General features: G+C 39.6%; 1 protein-coding gene across 6 annotated transcripts in view; it reads left to right on the top strand.

Moving 5' to 3' along the window:
- The first annotated feature begins 3,112 nt into the window (after positions 1–3,112).
- The window catches only part of PGS1 (phosphatidylglycerophosphate synthase 1), a 56,716-nt gene continuing 33,855 nt past the window's right edge, over positions 3,113–25,973 (top strand). For 4 of the 6 annotated variants that reach the window (XM_074225040.1, XM_074225041.1, XM_074225038.1 and 1 more), the window contains exons 1-7: positions 3,113–3,276; positions 14,268–14,457; positions 14,932–15,009; positions 16,009–16,112; positions 16,391–16,576; positions 18,736–18,914; positions 22,827–23,348. In XM_074225040.1, coding sequence (XP_074081141.1) covers positions 3,143–3,276; positions 14,268–14,457; positions 14,932–15,009; positions 16,009–16,112; positions 16,391–16,576; positions 18,736–18,914; positions 22,827–23,348 — 1,393 coding nt within the window. In that variant the 5' untranslated portion in view covers positions 3,113–3,142. The remainder of the gene's footprint in view (positions 3,277–14,267; positions 14,458–14,931; positions 15,010–16,008; positions 16,113–16,390; positions 16,577–18,735; positions 18,915–22,826; positions 23,349–25,973) is intronic. The other 2 variants (XM_074225037.1, XM_074225036.1) reach the window with 1 other exon arrangement.

Here is a 25,973-nt window from a genome sequence, read left to right as displayed (position 1 = left end):
AATAGGTCTGAAAGGGGTGGGAGGAAAAGGTAGAATAGCTCAATCAAATTTGAAGTCAGGCAAGGACAAGACCTAGTACCCTAGAAACACTGAAGGACACAGATTGCTTTCTTACCTTTGTCTTAAGCAGCTCCTCAGAATTAAACTCCCTAAGGGGAGTATGGAAGAGTTTACTAGCTCAATTGTAGATGAATTTAAAGGAACTTTTTTCCTTAGGTTTTTTTTTTTGGCAAGGTTATGGTGTTAAGTGACTTGCCCAAGATCTCATAGCTAGGTAAATTAAGTGTCTGAGGCTGTATTTGAACTCAGGTCCTCCTGACTCCAAGGCCAGTACTCTATACACTGTGCCACCTAGCTGCCTCCTAGAGGGAACTTCTACAGAAACTGCTCTCTCCAAAGTAAATAATTTTCTTTTATCGCCAAATCTAATGGCTTTCTATTTCTCTGGATCCTTCTTGATTTCTCTGCTCTTTGACACTGTTGATCCACCATCTCCTTCTGAATATTCTCTCTTTGGTTTCATGGAAATTACTTTCTGCAGGCTTGCCTTCTATCTACAATTCCTTTTGTAATTTCTTTTGTTGAATTTTCTTATAGTGGCTGTTCTCCAGGGCTCTGTCCTACCAGATGCACAAATACAACTTAGTCTTTCTTTCTCATGCTCCTAGTTCCATTGAGTCACCACCTAGGTGTCACCACCTAGGACATCTGAAACAATGTCCTATGGGCATTCTCCAATGAAACATAACCAAAACAGAACTCATCTTTTCTCCCTTTTTCCAAACCTCGTTATAAATGAAAGAAAAACATGCTAGAGTGAGAGAATTCTGCAGGATATAGGTACCTCATCCCATGAGGCACAGGGTAGCATTTGAACATCAGGTAATTTATAGTCTTCAGAAACTCTTTCCCCTCCCTCTTAGATTTTCATAGGCTCTCTAGAATTTGAGTTACAATTTAAGAGGTCTGCTCATTCCATGATATGTTCCTAACATGATATGCTGATGAACCCCAATTGTCACAGGGTGTGTGTAGGATAATATTCAATTACCTAATTGTACAAACTCAGTTGCATTAGGTCAGGATCTCTAGGTCACTCTTGGCATGTTAAGGACTAGTTTCTTCTAATCTTGGGTTTGTTATTTTTGGAATGGGATTAGGAGAACTCTCCATGTTTTGTGATTGGTTGTGGCTATTCCCCCTTTGTAATTGATTTCAAAGGGGCCTCCCTCCTCCCTGTGAAGACCATCAACACTCTATATTCCATTCCTCACACTCTGTGTTATAGCAGATTGGATGGCACTGCCATCTTCCCAAGCTCCCAAAGGATCATCCTTAATTCATTCCACAAAATTAATGTTACCAAATCTTGTTTCTAATTTTATATTTTTCTTATGTACTCCCACTCATCCCCTGATCCTATTACAGGCCTTGATCTCTGCTTGATTGGAATACTAAAAATCTTTCCAACAAATAGGTCTTCCTGCCTCAAGTCTCTGCCTTCCAATTCATTCTGCTGCCAAGATAATTTTCCTAGAGTACAGGTCTGGTCATGTCATCCTCCCAATAAACTTTGTGGTTCCCTATTCTTCTCAGGATCAGAAAGTCCTCAGTTTGGTATTTAAAGGTCTTCACAAAATGGCTGCTTTCTGCTCTTTTAGTTTTCTTATTGTACTCTACATGTTTGTTCTTCATTCTCCAAAAGGCCATGGCATGGGGCAGTGAGGTGGCACAGTAGATAAAGCACCAGCCCTGGAGTCAGGAGTACCTGGGTTCAAATCCGGCCTCAGACACTTAATAATTACCTAGCTATGTGGCCCTGGGCAAGCCACTTAACCCCGTTTGCCTTGCAAAAACCTAAAAAAAACCCAAATAAATAAATAAATAAATAAAAAGGCCATGGCATCAGGGAGGTGATGCCGTGAATTGGATTTGACTGAGGGAGATGCTGAGGAGAAAGTGAGGCGGGTGGTTTAGCACAACATCCCCCTCACTCAAATCCAATTCTTGCCCTTGTCACGGCATCACCTCCCAGACGTCCTGGTGGTCTTGGAAAATGAAAGACAAACATTATACTCTACATTCACCCTACAGTTCAGATACACTAGAAGAAATAGATGAACTTGAATATGGTATGTTTGGGGGAGAACATCTCCCCGGAAAGAAAATAATCTGAAAGTTTCAAGAAATGGGTTTGTAAACAGAGGCAGACCCTGTATTTTATTAAATAACAGGATAAACCCATCAATTCTATCTTGATGGAGGCCTCCTTAGAAAGGAGATTTACTGATGGGATCAACTATCTGGAAAGCTAGAGACTGCCTGTCCAAAATACATAATAATACATATATAAATATAAATATATATAATATATATATGTATATATATATATCTTTCTGGCAATCCTAAGGGAAGAAACCTTAATTTTTGGCAACTCCAGAAACACCATCCTAAATCCGGCCTCCTCCTCCTCCGGTAGCTAGAGGAGGAAGGTAAGAGGAACAACTGCTCGGGAGAGTCTTGGGATCTCTGGATTGAAACCCCAACATCCCTCCTCCCACTCTGGCATTTTCCCGTCCCTCCTCCTCCTCTCCGCCTCTCGGCTTCCCTGCTTTCCTTTAGATTCAGCTGGGATCCCAACTTGCTTCTTTTGAAAAACCGTCCATTCCCTTATGTCCTCTATGAGCGCCCTCCTGCATTTGGGGTGCCTAGGTTCGGCCCAACACTTGGCACGCGGCTGGGTCGGCTCGGGCGCCATCAGCAGCATGCCCTGGTCGGCGCTCTCTTTACTATGGTGGGAGTGTAAGGGGATGGAGGGGCTTGCTGCCATCTCCGTTTCTTGGACCTTTCCTTTCCTTTTCTTCCCTTCTGGGGGGATGGCCTCCCCCAGACCCAGCATATTCAGGCTCCCGGGTTTCTGGCGTCTCCGCGCCGCAGGGCGAATGTCGAGGATAAAGGTCGTCCTTCATTTCCACGAGGTGACGCCGGGACGGATGCATGGGCGGACCGCGGCAGAGTGGCCCCCGCGGCCGCGCGCACAGGCGCCGGGCACGACCCCCTCCCGCGGCGCGCGCCGCCGCCGCCGCCGCCGGGCGCTGTCAATAAAGTTTCTGGGCGCCGGAAGCGGAAGTCGGCAGTCTCCATGGCGGCGGCAGCGGCGGGCCCGGTGTTCTGGAGGCGGCTGCTGGGCCTTCTGCCGGGCCGGCCCGGGCTGGCCGCGCTGCTGGGCCGCCTGTCAGACCGACTCCACAGGAACCGAGACCGCCGCAGCCGGAGGTGAGCGAGGGGCTGCCTGCAGCGGGGAGGGCCGGGGCGGGGGACCCCCGGGCGGCCCTCCCCTCCCCCAACGCTCCCCACCCGCCGCCTGGGCCACGCCCCCCGGCCCCGACGCCCCTTTCTGACTGGAGGCCGCGTCAGGCGCGTCGGCGGCCGGGGCTGGGCATGGGGGGCCGCGGGTGCCCACTCCCGCAGAGGCGGCCTCGGAGCGCGCGGGCATGGCCGCGCTGCTTCATGCCAGGACGCGGTCGGCGATGGCGTGCCCTCGGCCCCGGCGCCCGGGGCTTTGGTAATCTGGTGACCCTGCCCCTGAAGCCGTCCTTGCTTCAGGCCCGAGCCCCGTCGGGCAGTCACTTGGAGCCCCCGTGGCTTTTGTCCGGAGGTTGATATTCTGGAAAAGTACTCAGATGGCTTATGTCAATAGCCAAACTGTACTAGAAATGGTTGAATAAACACTTCTCCAAGATGGAGCAGAATCTAGAGTCTTGCTATAATGCCTTTGTGTGTTCTGTTGCTTGGTTTCTCCCATCCTGCCAGGGAGAGACTTAAAGCAAACACTTGTTTGTACAAAATCTTAAAAAATGAGTTTCCTTAGGTGATGCTGAGTACTTTAAAGGATATTTGTATGAATTGGGCAAGAGTAGGACTCCTGACCTTCAGCACTAACTTTAACCCTCTGTTAGTGGACCTTAAGTAGCTCCTTAGGAAACAGTTCTCGTTTTATGGTGCAGGCTTTCCTGCCCAAGTCCTGAAGTGAAGGTTTTTTTTCATCTCACAAAAGTGAGATGAAAGAAAACTTTTAAATTTTATTAAACCATTGATTACTAATACTGTTGATCACCCTCTTTAGCTACTTCTGGGTTTTTGTGAGACTGCTCTTTTCCAGGTTCCCCTGTCTGTGCCTTCTTTGCTGAAGGCATCTGATGTCACATTGGCTAATTCTGGATATATCCCAAGACTCCATCCTGGGCAGCCTTTTTTATTTTCTCTTTTCTCACTTATAACCTCATCATCTCTCATGAATGATGATAATAATTTATAAAACTCTTTAAGATTTGCTTGTTATGCTAACTCATTTGATCCTCAGCAACTCTGTGAGGTAGGTAATATTATTGTCATCATTTTACAGATGAGAGAAACCTGAGGTTTAAATAGGTTAAATGACTCACCCAAGGTCAACAAGTTCACTGTGTTTAAGTTTACAGCTTTGTCCACATCCACCTTCTGATCTCTAGTATCTATTGTCATTTCTTTGTCAGGGACCCACATAATTATGTAACTGAAGTTCTGCATTTCCATTTGCCTGTTACATTTCACATTGGATAGCCTGAGAAATCTCAAACTCAACATGTCCAAAACATTTTATCTTTACCTTTCAAGCTTTCTTACTCTTCAGTACTTCCTATTAGTGAGGCAAGCACTGTCTGTCCTTCCAGTTGTCATTCGCACTCACTCCACATAACTAGGTGCTTCCAAATCTTGTCTTTTCTATCTCCTCAACATCTAGCTTTTATATGGCCTCCTTCTTTCCTTCCACATAGCCACTGCTGTAGTTTAGGCCCCCAATCATATCTTAACCTAGACTTTTTAGCAATAGTTATTTTATTACCTCAAATCTTTCTTCATTCCTTGCTAAAATGACTTGAGTCTGAGCATGACATTTACTATACCCAATTTTCTTGGCTTCTTGTTACTTTTGGGATAAAACTCCTGGCCTCTTCCAATCTTTCTGCCTCCCAGCATGTATGTTGTGGTCTAGACTCACCAGTGAGGCTGCTGCTCATCTATGACACACCATCTCCTATACTGTGTTTTTTTTTAAATTGACCATTCCCTCCTACCTGGAACATCTTCATCTTTTACTCTGCTTTACCTTTCAAGCTACCTTATATCATTCTGTATATATTTTACTTATGTTCATGTTGATTCCTTCCTTAGATTGTAATCTTGAGGTCAGGGTCTGTTTTAATTTTTTCTTTGTATCATACAGTTTAGCAATCCTGCCTGACATATAGCACTCAATGCAGAAATGGCTATGATTCATAGACTAGGGCTAAAAGAACTTCAGGAGATTTCAGCATCAGAGCTGCTTCAAGTTCTTCATTACTGTCTTTGTGGTAAAATAGCTTTGCCTGTGCCCATTTGCTGAAGAAAATATAATCCATTCCAGGATTTGGTGAGGTCAAGAAGACAACCCACTGAGAGATTGATTTATAGTGGGTTTTGAAAATATGTAACTTTGGAGGACCAACAGTTCAAGATTGTTCCCTTTTCATGCTTAAACTAGAACAATTCCTGGCAAAGGAAATTGGAAATGATTTGCTAACTTGTGTTGAGGCAGTAATAACAACTCATTAAAAAAATTGCAAGTGTTGGCTATTATGTGAATGAGTTAAACATTTATGAAACCTTGCAAAGAAGCCCGTGAAATAGTTTATTTACAGAGAAAATGGTGTTCCCTATAATTTTTGAAAATAGGAAGCTATCCTTCTTGAATGGCTTACAGAATTAACTAAATAATTGGAGTTCCCTCTATACATAGTATAAAAGTATGTGTGGTTCCACATTGATCATTGATAAGCTTAAGAGTGGGTGGCATTTTTGTGCTCACATTGGTTGGAGCATAGATAGGAAGACATGAAGAAAACGATCACTTTACCTCACTATCTAGTCAAAAAAACTAGTGAGCACTATTCTTTCAATTTTTTTTCAAATTTATGAAAAAGATAAACCCTTCTTTCAAGATCCATACTCTGATGGGGTTTTTTTTTTCCATCTCATTGATGGTAACATTCTTTCAGTGGTTCATAGAGCAACTTATCCAAATATTCTCATTCTGTACTGATATTGTTCATCAAGTCTCTCATGTCTACCCCACAGCCCTTAGTGGAATTTCATTCTTCCATACAAGGTGAAGTATTTTCTGAGAGTATTTGCTAACTGAGAGGTGAGCTAAGGCAGATAACACTTTTGTCATATCCCTTTAATTTAAGTGGGGCATTCCAAACGCTGTCAGCTTCCTTTTTCCTTGGGTTATGAGTTGAAAAGCCTGTGATGACTTGATGACTTAGGTTGCTTTTCCAAGCAGACATTCATAGTCTAATGCAAGATCAGCATGTGGCTGTTTACATGATGCTTAATTTCCAAAGTAGTATGGTTTAGCAAAGGAAGCAGCTCAGCATAGTGGGAAAGGTTTGTTTGGAGTCATGACCTGGGTTTCTCTCACAGGCCTCAGTTTCCTCATTGAAATTTTCCTTAAGGTTAAATAGTAATCAAATTTGGAATTCCTACCACCATGGATATAATTTCAAAAGTTAAGCCAATGTAAAAGCAGTTGCCAAAACAAGACAGTGCAGAAAGTGCCTTAGTCAACAATTATCTGACTTGCCAAAATAGAGAGGTGGTTGCCAAAGGCAATACAAGTTTAGAAAAAACTAGTCTTTAAAGTGTAATAAAGAAGAAAGATGAATGATTATGTGTGTTACCATCTCATGAAGCAGACAAAAGCCCTGAGGAAAAAAAATCAGTTTAAAGAAAGCTCAGCAAGATAGTTAACTAAGTGAAGGGCAATTCAGTGATAAAGATTTTTTTTAAGTTTTTTTGCAAGGCAAATGGGGTTAAGTGGCTTGCCCAAGGCCATACAGCTAGGTAATTATTAAGTGTCTGAGACTGGATTTGAACCCAGGTACTCCTGACTCCACAGTGATAAAGATTTAAAGAAGACAACAGAAAAAATTTTCAACAAAGCTTTTCCTCAAGAGTAGTAGAACCATCACATTTGTATCCTAACATGAGATGCCATGGCACTGAAAAGAACAAAGACAGGAAAAGAAGCTGATTGGGAAGTCTATGTAGAAAGGATACATTTGTAAAGAGGATACATTTGTAAAGGCATTAAGGGATTGCTATGTTTGGATCTAAAGGATGATAGGAAGGATACCAACAGTGTGTGTGGGGGGGAATCTCCTATCTTAATATCACCCCCAAAGGCAACTGACAAAATGTAAATTTCAACCTAAATGTCTATTCTCATATCTATACAAAATCTTCATGAGATTCATCTATACATGAACTAAGGTCATCAAAGGCATTCCTAGGGACCAAGCAAATTTTTGCACACAGTAACCAATACCAGATCACATCTTGGACTAGCAGGTCTCATTGTGCTTGTTTATTCAGAAAAATGACTTGATTTAGTAGAACAAAGCAAAAGTCTTAGGTTCTTTTATTGCAAAATAATCTATACATTAATGATTCCATAGAAAATGTAGCAAGAGTAATAATTTTTGTCAGTTTCTTTGATGGTAAACATTAGATTAGGCACAAAAAACCATGGAGCTATATTCATTGCAATAGAGGAGCTCCAGGACTGAGACCAGGTTGAAAAGGGATTTCTGGATAGCAAAGTACTCCAAATACTATTGTTTGCCGATGGCATTGTATTGATTGTATAAGACCCCAGGTCATCAGTGTCTCCTTAAAAGAGATCTGAAACCCACAGAAAAAACTGAGTGGATAAAAAATGTTCCCCCCCTTTTTTAATTTAAATTTATTTTTATTAAAGATATTATTTGAGTTTTACATTTTCCCCCCAATCTTGCTTCCCTTCCCCCTCCCCAGAATGCACTCTGTCAGTCTTTACTTTGTTTCCATGTTGTACCTTGATTCAAACTGGGTGTGATGAGAGAGAAATATCCTTAAAGAGAAGTCTAAGAGGTAACAAGATCAGACAATAAGCTATCTGTTTTTTTTTCTAAATTAAAGGGAATAGTCCTTGCACTTTGTTCAAACTCCACAGCTCCTTATCTGGATACAGATGGCACTCTCCTTTGCAGACAGCCCAAAATTGTTTCCGATTATTGCACTGATGGAATGAGCAAGTCCTTCAAGCTTGAACATCACTCCCATGTTGCTGTTAGGGTGTACAGTGTTTTTCTGGTTCTGCTCATCTCACTCAGCATCAGTTCATGCAAATCCCTCCAGGTTTCCCTGAAATCCCATCCCTTCTGGTTTCTAATAGAACAATAGTGTTCCATGACGTACATATACCACAGTTTGCTAAGCCATTCCCCAATTGAAGGACATTTACTTTATTTCCAATTTCCCCCCCCTTTTTTAAGCTTTTTTTTTTGCAAGGCAAATGGGGTTAAGTGGCTTGCCCAAGGCCACACATCTAGGTAATTATTAAGTGTCTGAGGTCGGATTTGAACTCATGTACTCCTGACTCTGGGGCCAGTGCTCTATTCACTGTGCCACCTAGCCACCCCTCAACCTTCCTTTGAATAGACACCATGCAAAGAGCTTGTACAGCAGTGTGTATTTTTGGGACATATCTTGACCTAGAGGAAAAGAGTGGGTCAAATTACTTTCAGTACATTGCAAAAGTTCTTTTACAGACCCCAGATCTTATGACACTAAAATTTTGCTGGTGTTACTATATGGAAGAAAGATGCAAAACACCATCGCTTCACGATTTTTTTAATTTGATTTTTAAGGCAGTGGCATTAAGTGACTTGTCCAAGGTCACACAGCTAGGCAATTAAGTGTCTGAGGTGGGATTTGAACTCAGGTTCTCCTGACTCCAGGGCTGGTGCTCTATCCACCTAGCTGCTCCCACACCATAGCTTCTGAAGAGAAGATGAATATCACTTAGAAGACTATGCACATTGTGTATGTGAGCAGATTGTAACTAACCAACACAAAACTTAGAAGTAGAGGATGTCATCATTAATGATAAGAGAAAATGGACTGATTTATGGCAAGAGTAAGAGGACAGGTGGCCAGCCAGGAGTGTTCCATTGATAACTTGTTGGCATAAAATGAGTTTACATAGCACAGATGAACAGGATTGATTGTAATCTGCATCATTGGAGAGAACTCCCAAACTGAGATAACAAGATCATTTGAATTAGTTCCCACTATGTGCTGGGCACAATCTATTGGGATTCATTACATTGGGGGGGGGGAAAGCTTCATGTTTGAGGTACTTGCATTGGTTTTAAGAAAATAGGGTGCTGATAGAGGTGCAGAAATAAATTCTAGATGTTGGAGATGATGAGTAAGTACAAAGGCATGGAAACTGGAGTTAGGGAATCATGTGTAAAGAACAGCAAGTTTATCTAGAGAACAGGAAGTGTGTGAGATAGAACACAAGGCTTTATTCTGATCTTCTTTCCTTTTTCTCACTTAGTGATCTCATCAACTTCCATGGTTTTAATTATCTTGATATAGATGAAGCCCTAGTACAGCCCTAGTGTCTGCTGAGCTAGTCAGGTGTCTTTAACAGAAAGTTTCAAATTGCATGTTCTATAGGCATCTCCAATTCAACAGGTTCAAATCTTCCAGATCCCTGTTTCTTTTTTTTAAGGTTTTTGCTAGGCAGTGTAGTTAAATGACTTGCCCAAGGCTGCACAGGTAGGTAATTATTAAGTGTCAGGTCAAATTTGAACTCAGGTCCTCCTGAATCCAGGGCCAGTGCTCTCTATTCACTGTGCCACCTAGCTGCCCCTAGATCCCTGGTTTTTTTGAGATCACATTTGAAGCCTCTCTTGAAGGCTCACTATGAGCCTTCATTTATACCTAACTCCGTATATTTAATCAGAGATCAAATTCTGTCACCTCTATCTCTCTGGATCTGCTCTACATTACCCCTTCTCGGTCTAACATTTTTTATTTTAAAGGCACTGATGATTTCCAGGAATTATTTGTACTCTTGAAAGTGTTAAATCCATGTCTTTCTCTTAACTCATTAGACTTTTCATAATATAGTTCTTAATCCTGAGTATTAGAAGTGAACATTGGAACAGATTATTTGATTCAACATCAATAAGCCAGAAAGTGATTTTGGTTTTGACTTTACAGTGATTTTTTTTCTTTTTTGGGGGGGTCTACAGCAGTTGTTTACCTTCCTAATTTTGATTTGATAATATTAAATTTGTCATACCAACTGATGATGAGGTTTCATTTGAGATGTATGCCTGGTAACCCAAAAGAAAATAATTGATGTGGATGATAATTAATTCATATGTAATTAAGAGCCAATTAATTTAAAATTACATATTTTTTAGAATTACTGGCGAATTCTATTAAATTATAGCTCTTTGGTAAGTAATATGAGTTGTCTTTACTGGGCTTTTTACATTTGTTTTCCCAAGGGATATTTGAATCTAGACTTCTTAGAATATAGTAAGCACCAAAAGTAGGTTTTTAGATTTATGGTTATCAAATTTCTTTCTAGAGAAAATTGTCTCTTGTTTAGCATTTAGTCAAATACCAGCAAATTTAGCCAGAAACATGTGCTGAATCTGTTAGTTAAGTGGGCAGTTGGTCTTTTGTAATCTCTGGGAATTTGTGCTTGTTTCCCCTATTTGGGGTTTTGTCTTGCATTAGTCAGGAAAGAGGACTGTTGATAGTGTTGCAGGAAGTATGTTACATTCAAGTAGTTTCTTGATCCTTTCCCAGTAAATGTGATGACTCTCAGTTCTCTTCAGTTTACTTGTGTATGTTTCATTTTGTATGACAGCAAATAGTGAGATTTTCTGAAAAGACTGCAGGCTCAAAAGATTGGTTGATTCAAAAACTTTGCACTGATTTGAATGGCACAAGGATATATTCCTCAAGTCTTATTTCTTCATTATACAACATAGCTTTAGGGACATTTTAATCATGATTCTGGGTCTATCGAAATTAAGATTGATTTCTAGAATCTCTTTAGATGCAACATAGATTAGCTACTACTGCTATATTTTTTGAGTCTTTTGGTCAAAATCTGATTAACTGAGGTAACATATTGAGTTCACACCTTAACAAGCTTAATTCAGTCTCAGTTTAAAACTAAGAAATAGTCACTTAATTGACTTCCCATCAGAATTCTGGGATTCCAGGTTTGAGTATGTCAGGAAGGTTTTCCCTCTGAGAGCATGGTTAGCTTGAAGAGGGAAATTTACAATTCTGTGTTGGTTCCTCCTATTCCTTCACTATTGGTAATGTCCCTAACATACTGTCTTTCTCCTTCCTGCATTAGAAGTATTTCCCATCTAGGAAGTCAAGAACAAGAGGCCATAGTGTCATTAAACTATGTTAATATACCCCTCATTAGTTCAAGGAAGTCATCCCTAACCATTTCTCTCACTATTGCTTCAGAGTTGTTGGGGGTTTTTTTTAAACAAATTCTATTTTAAAAATTGTCCTGATACTTTGAATCTTCACCAAGAGACAGCACTAACCACTTAGATAATCCTGAGAATTTTGAAGTCAGGCAGTTTTCTGTTCCTAGCATGTATCAGGTTTTGTGTGGGTGGGAAGCTGAGGCTGAGCTGATTTCTGGAGAATGCAGTTTCCATTTCACTTTTAGAACTATAGACTGAGGTTTTTATTGTGAAGTAGGGCAGCATGTCTCTCATTCTGAGTACCCAGGACATCATTGCTGCCAACTAGCTGTCTTCCCTTTCTCCTCTAACTTTCATCTTTAATTTTTGTGGTATACCAAATGGAACTTAACCAGCTTTGTAGTAAGAGGGAAAGGCAAAGTCTTAACATCTAAAATACCTCTTCTCCATCTGCCAAAAAGATTTGCAGGTGCTATGCTATCTTGAAAGAAATTATTGAGGTCATCTCAAGTCTAAAGTGTGAAAACTTTGTTTTCTGTTTATTTCTTTTATCTGGTAAATGTGATATATGGATAAAATAATTAGATGGCTTTTTTTCCATCCAAAGTTAGATTATTGAAAGGAGTACGTGATTTCTGTTATCAAATCTATCCTATAAGGGTGTGTGTGGGGTGTGGAGGAGTGGGGGGGGGAGGTCTGTGTATTCCCTGAGGTATGTTTTTTTTGTTTTTTAAAAAAGTACTCTTCCCTTTGGGTTTGTAAAATTGTCACCTAAATATGTAAGAATCATTCTCTCCTATAGATTTGGATGGTCATTGCCTCACAGAATTGTTGTGAAGAATAAGTGAGATCATATCTGTAAAATTGATTTGATATCTCCTAATAAACTTTATCAGTTCAAAAATTAAACAGGAAACCAATACAAATGTACAGACAATTTTAGCAAAACCTGGAATACAGACACTAATGGAACATTTCCAGAGTTAGTTACCTCTCAGACAAGGAAGTAATTCTTAAGCCTGGCAGGAGCCCTGAACATGCCATGCCACCAGTAAAACTCTCTCCCATTCATTGCCTTGGTGTTTCATGTGGATCCTGAAACCTTTCAGAATACTTAATTGTGTTATTGTAGACTTTTCTTTATAGGAGGCCAACATCTGCTCTACATCTTCTCATTCTGTCTTTAGTGCCATCCCTTCTCCTTAAAAATCTTTCAAATCCAACCTTGAGTCCTGTTTAACTTTTCCCATTAACTAGTCATCCTTTATATTTTCCCTTTTTCTATATTTAAAAACTTTAAATAACATTTTAGCACTTCATAATAGCTTATACTTTCATGTTAGTTTTCTCTTCCCTGATTGTGTGTCATTTGTTCTATCAATATACAGATACGTTACTTCTTTCAGAAAACTCTGCATTGCAGGTCACCCTCTCCAGTATTCAGTGCATCTTTTTTTTTCTGGTTGCATATTCACTACCCTTTGCTGCCCCTTCCAGACACACATTTGCTACCATTATTGAGCAACCTCTTCTCTTTTCCTGTTTGCTCCATATTAGCCTATTCATAGCACTCTAATGTTCTCCTACTTATCTTTTTAGAGCTCATAGTCTTCTTTTTAGCTCCACTCTGCCATTTCTGTTTCTACTCATGCTGCTGTATGTTGGGGGTTTTTTTTTTTTTGTTTTTGCAAGGCAGTGGTGTGTTGATTTGCCCAAGGTCATATAACTAGGTTATTGTTAAGTGTCTGAGGTGGAATTTGAACTCAAGTCCTCCTGACTCCTGGGCCAGTGCTCTATCCACTGCACCACCTAGCTGCCCCAGCTGCTGTATACTGTTGAAGGAAGTAGTACTACTCTGGCTACTAGACTGGAAATTTTTCTGATACCAATTATTGTAAAGCAAGTAAGTGAAATCATCTTCCTGGAATCTGTAGTCTTCTAAGCCTTGGGATGTTTCAGCTTCCTTCCCCAGTTTTCCTTTTGTGATTATAGAAGGTCAGTACTGATGAGGATTTTAGTGTGACGACGACGGACGAACTGCAGCAATAATGAAATAGAATGGGTCTCACTTGGTGTGGGACACTTGTTCCTCTCCTGAGACTGCCTATTTTGTAAAGATTGTATCAGTTCTTTTGCTATGTGACTTCGTTGGCAAAACTAGTCTAGTCACTCATACTCTTCAGTCTTCTAAGGAAAGTTCTGTTGTGTGGTCAGAATCAAAGTCTTATCAAGAGACCAAGAGGAGACCTGCTACAATGCATTTGGCATTTCTAATGGGTACAAGGCAATTCCTATGGTCCAGTGTTTTTGCAACCCTGAGGCTACTGCATTTTCTCTTAAAATTTAATTTTTTCAAGAACTAGGCTTTTTGCCTGTTTACTTTTGCACCCTGTTATTCATAGCAGTCTGTAGCCTTGGTCATAAACTGCTTTGGTTTTTGACATCTCTAAGTGACTTATTAACTCTCTTGCTCTAGGCATCTTTTAGTGAGTAAATTGAGTATTCTGAGATGTTAATTTCAGATTGTTAGGGAGTGGTGTTAAAGAGTGTCTTTGGGGTCTGAATTTGCTGCTTGTGCTTTATATTTATAAACTAGTACATGGATGGAGTATGTTGCATTTTATATAACTTTGTTTTTAATTAAGGTAAAATTGAACACTTAGTGACAAAAAATCATAGTCCATTTTCTTGTTTAGTTGATTTGGTGCCCCTTCCAGTCCCTCTGGTCCCTTCCAGTTGCTTGTTTGCCCAGTTTCCCAGTGACTCCCTTGCTGGCCAAGAAATGTATCTTAACAGTTGAATTGCCTCCCCTTGATCATCGCTGGAGAAACTTTGAGGGAACATGTGGTAAAATATAACAAAATAATTTCATTCTTTCCTTAGGTCACCATGGCTCCTCTTGGCTCCCTTGCTGTCCCCACCTGTTCCTCAGATTACCTCCCCACCTTGCTGTCTGTGTCCAGAGGGGGTACACAGGTTTCAATGGATAAGAAATTTGGTTCCAGAGTTTGGTGTTTCTAGCTCTCATGTTAAGGTTTTATCTTCTCCAGCAGAATTTTTTGAACTCATGAAGGTGAGTTTTGTGTGAAGAAAAGAGCATACCATCAGACAGAGAAAACAAGACTATAGATTGTTCACACCAAGCTTGTGATTTTATTGAGTTTTTTTCAAGTTTAGAAGAGGCTTTTTTTTTAATACTTTTAGGAGTACTAAAAATTATATTCTGCTTTGAACCCAGATGCCTTCTTTGTTTCTCTTTTTGTTATAGGGCAGGAGGATCAAGGATCATTAATGGTATTTTAATTAACCTCTATATGCTCTTTTCGAGACTCTGTAGAGACCTGTCTGCCTATCATGAGAAACCTGTCATGACCATGTAGTATATATTGATTGAGTTCTGGTTTAATCAATTTAATTAATTAATAGGAGTTCTAGTTTGCATAATAGTTTGGGATTCTTAGGCCAGAAATGAGAAACTAAAAAAACAAAACAAAACAAAAAACAGGAGTTGAGAGTATTTATACTGTGTTTTATTTTATGTTGAAAGGTACAGATAAAGACAGCCAAGAGGCGAGTAGTGATGGCCTCTCTGTACCTTGGGACAGGTCCTTTGGAACAGGAACTGGTAAGTGTTATAGGAAAGCAATCCTGACAGCTACATCAAAATACACTCCTTTCTTTAGACCCTGTAGCTTTCTTTTCCCCTATGTGAGAATTGATAGTTAGAAGCCCAAGACAATTGATTCAGAGCCATATTATTCCAGATCTCAGGAGAGTTAGTATAAAGTTTCTAGGCAAAGGAGAAAGTTGCTATGACCTGAACTCTCTTGAGGTTAGATGGAAGGTTCGATTGGAGATGATGGAGGAATGGATGAGAGGTAGTCTTATCCTTTCATTTTTTCCTAGCCATATTATTTATTGGAATAGTAGACTTCCATATGCTAGATAAGTGCTAATAGGAATATAGATCAGACCTGATTGACTTTTATTGTGAACCTAAAGTTAATGAAGCCATCCTTTTATGTTTGCCCCTCTGGGTTTGTTTTGTGTTTTTTTGGCTTTTTTAAGATTTTTGCAAGGCAATGGGGTTAAGTGGCTTGCCCAAGACTACACAGCTAGGTGATTATTAAGTGTCTGAGGCTGGATTTGAACTCAGGTACTCCTGACTCTAGGGCCTGTGCTCTATCCACTGTGCCCTTTTTGGCATTTTTTTAAAAATTTGCTTTTTGTATAGGTACTCAGAGGCCAGGGCTAGGAAAATAGGGAAAGGGTTTAATTGTGAAAAGTTGAATTAATGTCAGTGCTTCTATTTTCCTTTTTCACTCTTGTATTTAGAACTCTATTTTTTGGGAAGGATTGCAGGAAGTTAAAAGTTTAGAAACCTCATTTGTTCTCATGTCAGCAATTCAGACATTCCTGTATTTGTTTTATTCTCTATAGATTTTTATCTTGACTAGTTGCAATGTATTTAAGACCTTAAATCCTAAAAGTAATTTTGAGAGCATCTGCATCTATACTATTTGGGAAACATGTCCTATGACATCAATAACAAAAAAGTTTACACGTATCTAAAATATTATTTGAGTCCATATATTTTCTTTGGGTTTTTTCTATCTATCAACAGGTGGATTGTATAGAAAGTAGTCTAGAAAGGTCACTCCAAGCAAATTTTTCTTCAGACCTCAAAGTCTCCATTCTCTTAGATTTTACTCGGGGATCAAGAGGTAGGTATTGCTCCCCTTTTCTCCTGAACTTTTCTCTTTAAAAAATCCTACTGTCTTCTTCTCACTCTCCTTGGGAACAGGTGCAACTTTCATATATCCGAGATGACCCAGTGAATCTCATCTTTTCTGTATCTGGTGCATGTTGTAATCTATCATTGAGGAGACAAAAAGTTTGATAAGATTGCCAGTTAGATCCTGACCAACAGGTTTATTGGGATATGGAGTTATCATGACCCCTTCCAAATTACCATTCTTTACTGCTTTGTTATCCTTTCTAGGTAGGAAGAACTCCCGTACAATGCTGCTCCCATTATTGAGGAGATTTCCTGAGCAGGTCCGTGTGTCCCTCTTCCACACTCCAAACCTTCGTGGACTCCTTCGTCTCCTTATTCCTGAACGCTTCAATGAGACCATTGGTCTTCAGCATATCAAAGTTTATCTTTTTGATAACAATGTGATCTTGAGTGGGTGAGTTTCCTGTCTACCATCTCATCATAGCCCTGGTTTGTTTTGGGATTACTTGAGGGAAATGATGGGACTTTGGAAAGATAATGGAAAAATAAAGAGTTCTCTAATTTCCCTGATATTTAGAAAACCTCTTTCTCATTCTTTTTTGTATTCCTTAGCATCTTTTTGATGTACTCCTTGGCATTTCTTCCTTTGGCATCTTCTATCAGAAATGTTTTTTCTGTTATTGGGAGATATAACTTAAATAACTTAAAAAAATTTATCTTATTTATTTGTTTTGAATTTTACAATTTCCCCCCTAATCTCACTTCTAAGGGAAAGTCTTTTCAAGGCTTTTGCTACCATATCCTAAAAAGTGCCAGATCTGTGCTCTTACTGTCCTTGTGGCCTATCCAGCCATTCAAGTTTAAGCTCTGCCTGTCCCATCTGACCACTTCCAGCTAATGGTCTATCCCATCTTTATGGAAGTGTATTTTTCTGCTTTGTCAACTTTTCATTTGGTTATATTTATCTTCTCAGTTGGTGAGCCCTTTAAAGCAAGGGTTGACTTACTTTTTCTACTTCAGTTCAATGCCTAGTATAGTTTTTTTTTGTTTGTTTTTTTGCTTATAGTAGCCATTCAGAAATTTTAGTGATTGGAGTATCGGGTTGAGTTGGCCAACTTTCTTCCATTGACTAATGAGGTCAAATGGGGCCTAGTTATTTGACTGGATTATTAGAGATTTACGCTATGATTTTCTGCCTGAATCAGTCAGTAAACAAAAATCATTAAATGCAGTTCTATGCCATGCTCCTTCTCACTTTCCATATAAAATCTGTTGCCAAGACCTTACCTTTGTTAACATCTGGAATTACCTGCTTCTGTTTTCTGACACTGCTCCAAACCTGTGTAAGCACTCATCAGCTCTGTCTGGACTGTGCCAAATAGCTTGCTAGTTTGGCTCCAATCTCTCTATCTCTCTCTCTATTCCATCCTCTACTCGGCTGTCAAAGATGTCTAAAGGGCAAGTCTGACCATGTCACTCCCATTCCCTACTCCATCAATTGCAGTGACTCAATCACCTCTAGGATCAAGTAGAAAGACCTCTGTTTGACATTCAGACTTCTACATAACCTTCCCTTCATCCCCCTTCCCCCACCTCCCCAGCATTTCCCATCTTACATTTTATCCACCCCAATCCCACTCCACTTTACTCTTTAATTCAGTGACATTGGTCTCCTTGCTGTTCCTCAAACAATACTTCAAGCTCCCTACTCTGAACAAGTTCATTGGCTACCCCTCATAACCTGCAGTCCTTTCATTTCTTATTTCTACTTTCTTGGTTCCCTTCAAATTACAACCAAAATCTTACCTGCTACAAGAAACTCTTCTTAATCCCCCTGAATTTCTATAGCTTTCCTTCTTGCTCCAGTTATCCTGTATATCATTTGCTTATAGTTGTTTGGATTCTGTCTCCCCCATTGGATGGATCTGCTTGAAAGCAGGTGAATAGAGAAGCAATTCACCTTCCTTTGTATTCCCAGCACTTACCTCAGGGCTTGAGACTTAGTAGGCACTAAAGAAATATTGATTGGCTGCTGCCTTTGCCCTCGAGGAGTCTAAACTAAAGCACAGATGTTATAAATAGAAGGTGGGGGGGGTGGAGATCAGAAATTTAGGGAGTTTTGAAGGAAAGGAGAGATCCTATGAAGTGAAGAGAGGGGCATATTGTATGTGAAGAACAGCGAGGCAAGTCAGTTTGCCTTGACCATCTAAAGAGCATGTAATAGGGAGATATATACTGGAAAACTAGAACTGAGCCAGATGGCTAAGGACTTTAAATGTCATAGAGGCAAAGGAGCCAGGGTGGTGACGTGATCAGACTTTAGGAAAATCACTTTGACAACTGTGTGGAAGATGGATTGAATTGGGAAGAGACAAGTCAGGGAGAACAGTTAGGAGGCTATCTTAGGAGATGATGAGGGCCTGCACTGGATTGATAGTTTCTATGTGTGGAGAAAAGAGAACAGATGGGAGAACTGTTGATTTCTGTCTCCCCAACAAGACTTGGCAGTGTTGGAGTTAAGTATGATTCCAAGGTTATAAACCTAGATAACTAGAAAGGTAGTGATGTCCTTGATAGAAATAGAATCTTTACCAATTGTTTCCCTCTCTCTAGTGCAAACCTGAGTGACTCCTACTTCACCAATCGCCAGGACCGATATGTATTTCTGCAGGACTGCCCAGAGATTGCTGACTTCTTCACAGAGCTTGTGAATGCGGTGGGGGATGTGTCCTTACAGCTTCAGGGTGATGACACTGTACAGATGGTGGAAGGGATGGTACATCCTTACAAAGGTAGAGAGGGCATTGTACTATATGACTGTTGAGGTTTGGGTTGGGCAGGGATAAAGAAGCAGGAGAGTGAGTTACCTATGTTGCCAACATGTGTTCTGATTCTTAGCTTCCTGGATTGAGAAAAGCCATTCATCTCTTGTGGCTTCAGAGGCACACTTCAATCAAAGAATTTTGCTGCAATCTCAGTCTTGATTAAAAAAACATCACTCCAGTAGTGACTGAGATGAGTGATTTTGTGCTTGTTGCTTTGGAAGGTGGCAGTGAACAAGTTATCATTCGATTCACAAAAGACATTAATATTTGATATTTCCAGTGGGTGAGATAGTTGGGAATGCAGAACCATAGCAAGCTTAGTAGCATATTAACTCTTTGGTTTACATAAGACCACTAAAGAAGAGAACCTGCTTGGTCTTAGGGTGACCAAGCTTTCATATAGCATTGATGCTGTCTGTAGCTCCCCATACCAGTTTGTTCTTTGCCCTTGTCAGTTTATCAGGCTGAATGGACGATGAGACAAATGGGGGAAAATGCATTCTTGAGTGTTTAGAAACCTTTTTTTTTTCCATTTTAGAAAAATTTTATTTGAGTTTTACAATTTTTCCCCCATTCTTGCTTCCCTTCCCCCATTCCCCACAGAGGGGTGAAAGGAGGATGCTCATTATCACCACTACTATTCAATATCATGTTAGAAATGTTAGCTTCAGCAATAAGAGAAGAAAAATAAACTGAAGGAATTAGAATTGGGAAGGAAGAGACAAAACTCTCACTCTTTGCAGATGACATGATGGTATATCTAAAGAATCCCAAAAAATCATCTAAAAAACTACTAGAAATAATTAGCAACTTTAGCAAAGTAGCAGGTTATAAAATAAACCCTCATAAATAACTGGGCAAAACATCAACTGTTCTTAGATAGGTTGAGCTAATATAATAAAAATGGCAATTCCACCAAAACTAAACTACTTGTTTAGTGCCCTACTAATCAAAATTCCAAAAAATTACTTTAATGAGTTAGAAAAAGTTGTAAGTAAATTTATAAGGAGAAATAAAAAGTTAAGAATTTCCAGGGATTCAATGAAAAAAAAAGTGCAAAAGAATGTGACTTAGCCCTACCTGATCTAAAATTATATTATAAAGCATAGTCATTAAAACTGTCTGGTGTTGGCTAAGAAATAGAGTGGATCAGTGGAATAGACTAGGTGCAATAGCAGAAAATGATTATAGTAATCTGCTGTTTGATAAACCCAGAGTCCAGCTATTGGGATAAAAACTGTTGGGAAAATTGAAACCTTTCTTTTCCTTCATTTTGGTATTGCTGCTAACTAAATACGGTTTCAGCTTCCTCCACTGGTGGCATTTGCTTGGTTTGAATCACTGCATAAGTTGAGCTGGTTTGGTACCAATTGAAATGGAATTTAGCACCCCATCTTCCTGAAAGATGATATTAGTTTTTTTCTGATCCTTTTGAGAATTTATTGGGAAATAAAATGAAGGAAATTTGGGATTAGTGAACTGGGCTAATTCTGTGACCTTTTTGCTTTAGACTAACTTACTCAATTTGCCCCAGGAAGTTAGGTGGCAGCTTAGCTTTATAGCTTCCACTTCTGTGGAGCTGGACATTGAAAACCAAGATAGCTCCACTGTAATCCTTGGAATGTGCAGTGGTTCAGTCCTGTCTCTTCATTCAGCTTTCTGCAGGAAAGAGGGCCAGGCTTTGAATGAAGAAAACTACAGTCACTAGAGGCTAGCCAGAGGAGAATCTGTGGTAAAAGATTGGCACCAGGGAGGGTGGGAAATAGTATGGGTTCTTTGCTGTGTGCTTAGGGCAGTGAGCCAAGAGTTTACCCAGCACTTATAGGAAATGACTCTGGTAAAAGACTGTCTTTATGATACATTGCTGGGACTGCTCAGGAGCATTTCCCTTCCAAACCACTGGCATATAGGAACTTCTGCAGCTCCTAACTATAAAGGAACCTGTAGCCTTTTCACTTGGATAGTGAAATGGAAGAGCCCTTGACTCCCCTCTTGCATACAGGAAAATCTGGTGGTGGTTAATAATTCCCTTGGGTAAATACATTCTTTCAATTCCCCATGGCTTCAGCTGATTGTCTTTAAGAAGATTTATGGAAATCATAAGTACTAGCATCTTGGTGAGGATATCATGAGGGGTTAGTGGAATGGCAAAGAAGACTTAAGAGATATTCTGTACATATGATACCTGTGTCTTCAAGATCATCCTCAACTCACTTTTCTTTTAAAGCTCACTCCAGCCATTCCAAATATTTCTGTCAGGCAGCCCTTCCTTTCTCTTCCTTTCCTATAGATTCAAGGCTTCATTAGGAATCAAAGATCAGAATTACTGTGAGGAGTGGAAATGTTTGGGGGGGGGTGAGATCTAAAGTAGCAATTCATCTTTTTGTGCCAGGGATTTTTTTTAATTTTTTTTTCAGAATTTTTGTTTAAGGGGCAGGGGTTAAGTGACTTGCCCAAGGTCACATAGCTAGGTAATTAGTAAATGTCTGAGGTCAGTTTTGAACTCAGGTCCTCCTGACTTCAAGGCCAGTGCTCTATGCACTGTGCCACCTAGCTGCCCCTATGTGCCAGGGATTTTTGCACAAGTCAGGAAACCTGTGAACTCTTTCTCCAGATAATTTTTAAAAATATGTTGGAATAAAAGAAAATGCAAAATTTCATTTTGTCATTAATAAAAATGTCATTTTTCCCCCCCATCCAAGTTCACAAAAATCTTTAAGGACCATCTTTGGGGTGGGGGGGGAGTAAGGAAAAGAAATCTATGAACCCAGGTTAAGAATCCTTGTTCTAGAGTTTGACTCCATATGCTTGTTTTTAAATCTCTAGAGATTGCTGCTTTAAGTATTTATATTCACAGTATCTAGCACTTACTAAATTCATGTTGAGTGTAAGAAAATAGTGGAGGTAGTGGTCTAGGACAGGTCTTTCTTCATTTAAGACTATCCATTTGGAGTTTCAAGTGGCTGTCTCATCATCTAGGAAGATAGTTGGGTTGTTGCTTTTTCTGTTTCTCATCCCTAATGCCAGTCAGCCCCTGAGATGGTATGAATGACTTATCTCTTCTAAGAGATGGAAAACTCCTTAAGCACAGGGATTTTGTTTTATAATATATACAAATATAATATTTTTTGTAAAGATGTAGAAGAGGATATTATGTTTCTGCCTAGATTTTGACTTTAGAATTGTCTTGTCCCAACAGGGTATAGCTGTTCAAGTAAACTTCAGATGGTCAACTTATCTTTTTGCTCCTAATTGCAATTTTGTAGGACAGACTTGAATTGGTAGAGAGGAGGAAAAAAGCATTTTGATAGAGGGATAGCAGCACTGTCTTCTGGTTAGGAGTGGATAGTAGTGAAGTGCTCAGGACTGAAGTGAGGAAGAAGTGAGCCAATAGGAGGAGTTTGAGGGAGGATGTTCAGGGAAAAGATGTTACTTATGTTCCTGGTCCTTAGTACTTGGTAGTAGTTGTCATCTTCACCATCTTTATCATGTAGGACCTTTCCCCAAGCAAATGAATTGTAGGTCTAATAAAAAGGAACCAAAAAAATTTTGGCTAACACATAGCACTTAAGGTTTGCAAAACACTATATTGTCTTTTCATTTGAGCTGCACAAAAACTCTTAAGGTAAACATACTCTTATGATAATTAATAGAACATGGTACTAATAAAATGGTGAATAATTTTTAATTTGCTTAATCACTTTTGCCCAACTAGTCAATTCAGATAAATACCTCTGATTTCAACAGAGAATTTGCTGAACCTCCCACTGCTTTGTATATAAAAGGCTGTATATTCATTATTATTAGTTACTGTGTCTTGACATTAAAGGACCCTGACATTGAACCCCATCTTTTACTTTTCCCCATGTCCCTTTCCAGGAGACCAGACAGCATATTGTGAAGCAGCCAATAAGAGAGTCATGGATGTGATCAACACAGCTCGGACCCGACAGCAGCTGCTCCATGCCCAGACCTTTCACAGTGACTCTCTTTTGACTCAGGAAGATGCAGCAGCAGCTGGTGACTGGAGACCAGTTCCTGATACCTGGATTTATCCACTGATCCAGATGAAGCCCTTTGAGATTAAAATTGATGAGATTGTTACAGAGACATTGCTGACAGAGGCAGAGAGGGATGCTAAGATCTACCTTACCACTGGTTATTTCAACCTGACCCAGGCCTACATGGACCTGGTCCTGGGCACTCGGGCTGAGTACCATATTCTATTGGCTTCACCTGAAGTGAATGGCTTCTTTGGGGCAAAGGGGGTGGCAGGTGCCATTCCTGCTGCTTATGTCCACATAGAAAGACAATTCTACAGTGAGGTCTGTAGCCTAGGGCAACAGGACCGGGTACAACTACAGGAATACTGGCGGAGTGGTTGGACGTTTCATGCCAAAGGTAAGAAGGAAATTTGATAGGAAAAAATTAGCTGTAGTAAGAGTGTGAAAAGAGTTCACTTTCTACATTAACATAATTATTATCTCTGTTTTAAGTATGAACACTTATTTTTAAAGCACTTTTACATTTATCCCTTTTTATATTTGAAAACTCCTTGGAAGGTACAGTGACACTTTTATCTGGCATTGTGGGGGAAAGAATTGTTTTATGTAAAAAGAAGTTTCTAGTTAATTGAAACTTAGCCCTTTAAGGTCCAAACCTATTTTTTTAAAGAAATATTACAAAGTAACCAGCGATCATAATCAGAATATATGGAATATAATATGTACCTTCTTTTTTGGTGACTCCTGGTTTTGAAGATCAGTTAGATGGGACTGTGTGATGCTCTTAGGGACTTTTAAAAATGTGAGTATCATTTATCCCTCCAGAACTTCAGAGTGCTATACTTTTTTGAGTTCTTTTGGTAGTAGGTTAAGTGACTTGCCCAAGTCCCACAACTAAGTAAGTATTAAGGATCTGGGGTCAGATTTGAACTCAGGTCCTCCTGACTCCAGGACTGGTAATTCTTCTGTTCCTAGAGAGTGAACTCTTTTCATAAATAATTTAAAAAGATGAAGAGAGAAAATTTAGCAAAAGTAAGCAACATAATGAAAACTGAAGTTATTAGCATTGTTACTTACCTCCAGACCCTGATCTCTAAAAGAAGTAGGAGTACTGTTTTCTCATCTTTTTGTTGAGGCTAAGATTATTTTTGATAATTTTGCAGCATTGTTTTGATTATTTTTGTGGTTCTTTCATCTTCCATTGTTGTATTGATTGTTATTGGTTTTCTGGCTCTGCTTACTTCACTATGCTTCAGCCTGTCTTAAAACTTAACACTCTTAGGGTGACTAGGTGATGAAGTGGATAGAGTACTGGCCCTGGAGTCAGGAGTACCTGAGTTCAAATTCCGACCTCAAGACACTAAGTAATTACCTAGTTGTGTGGCCTTGGGCAAGCCACTTAACCCCATTTGCCTTGCCAAAAAAAAAAAAGACAACACTTTTCTCTGTATTTACCATGCTTTCTTAATGTATAATAATAATTCATTACATTCATAAACCACAATTCTATGATTAATGGACTTTGATTACTAGTTCTTTGTTACCAAAATAGTGCTCTTATAAATATTTTTGGTATATGTAGCCTTTCTTTTTTTCAGTTGATATCTTTGGAGTATATTCTTAGTTGTGGAATCTTTGGATCAAAGGACATGGACACTTTATTGACATGGCATAATTCTAGGTTGGCTTCTAGATTGGACTAGTTCTAGATCAAGGCTGTCTAATCTTTTTATTGACATATATTTTGATTTGCCATTTTAATGAGAATTTTGTGGTAGCTGAGTTTTGTGTCCTGCAGGCCACAAATAACACTTGATGTTACTTCCTGCAGCTGGTATTTCTTCTTGCTTCTCGATGATTGCCTCTTACCACTTTGGAATGAGAAGCAGCATGGTTTAGTTGAAAGAACATAGAATTTAGTAAGACTTTTGGTTTGTTTTACCTTTAGACTTGCTAGTTGCTTAGCCAAAGGCAAGTTACTTGCTTCAGTTTCTTTATCTGTGAACTGGAAATAATACCTCCACAGGAAAGAATTCAGTTGTACAGCTATAGACATGTTGAGGATCAAATAAGATGATTTGGGTAAAGTCCTTTGTAAATTTTAAAAATATCGGCTATTTTTATTGGTGAGAAACCTTCTAACCAAGTAAAAGAATGAAGGTTTCAGGGGCTGAGTAAAATGCATAGACTTTATTTTTATTTTTTAATTTATTTATTTAAGGCAATGGAGTTAAGTGACTTGCCCAAGGTCACACAGCCAGGTAATATTTGAACTCTTGGGGGCCTTATTGTTGACTTTTTGGATCTTTAAAGATAGTTATGTGTACCAAGAATAGCTGGCAGCTGACTTGTGGATAAATGTATGTTATACACTTCCATATATTATATGAAAAAGTGAATATATAGTCAAGGTCATACAGTCATGATGGCAAGACTGGAGGTTAGGTCTTTTAATTCTTAGTCCACTTTTTTTCTCTTAGCCATTACATTTCAGATTCATCTCCAAGATTATTTCTCTGTGCTGGCTTCTGAAGACCCTCTTAATTAATTAATAACTGAGGTATGCACAGATGCATGTTAGTTGCAAGCACACAATTAGAGCACCGTTTTAGCACATCTGGTGCTACCCTGGGCCAGCTTTTTTCTTTCTAACTTACCCAGGCCCTCCAGCTGAGCCAGCATCTTGGGAGGTTCCCCATCTGTCACTTCTGACTGTGCTGGTGGATTGTTTCCCTGAAACTAGTCTGATAAATGCTCAGTGACTCTGTTACCAGTTGGAATCCAAATACCTGACTCGCTTTTCCAGTGTCTCACCTTTTCCCGGACCAATGTGCTCTTGCCACTCCCTCTCCCCAACAGGAGGTGAGGCACTAAGGTCTGGGGAGACTTGAATGTTTTTGCAGCTGAGTTGGGAAAGGGGGGAAGGGGAGGCAGCTGATAGAGAGGAGGAGATCAAGATAGAAGACACAACTCTATGTACTGCTCCCAAACTAAGGGGCTTGTGAGTATAACCGAATTTCAC

This window comes from Macrotis lagotis, chromosome 2 (assembly GCF_037893015.1).
Source record: "Macrotis lagotis isolate mMagLag1 chromosome 2, bilby.v1.9.chrom.fasta, whole genome shotgun sequence".
Lineage (NCBI taxonomy): Eukaryota > Metazoa > Chordata > Mammalia > Peramelemorphia > Peramelidae > Macrotis > Macrotis lagotis.
The sequence above is the reverse complement of the archived record's forward strand: the minus strand, read 5'-3'. Positions and strand labels throughout refer to the sequence as shown.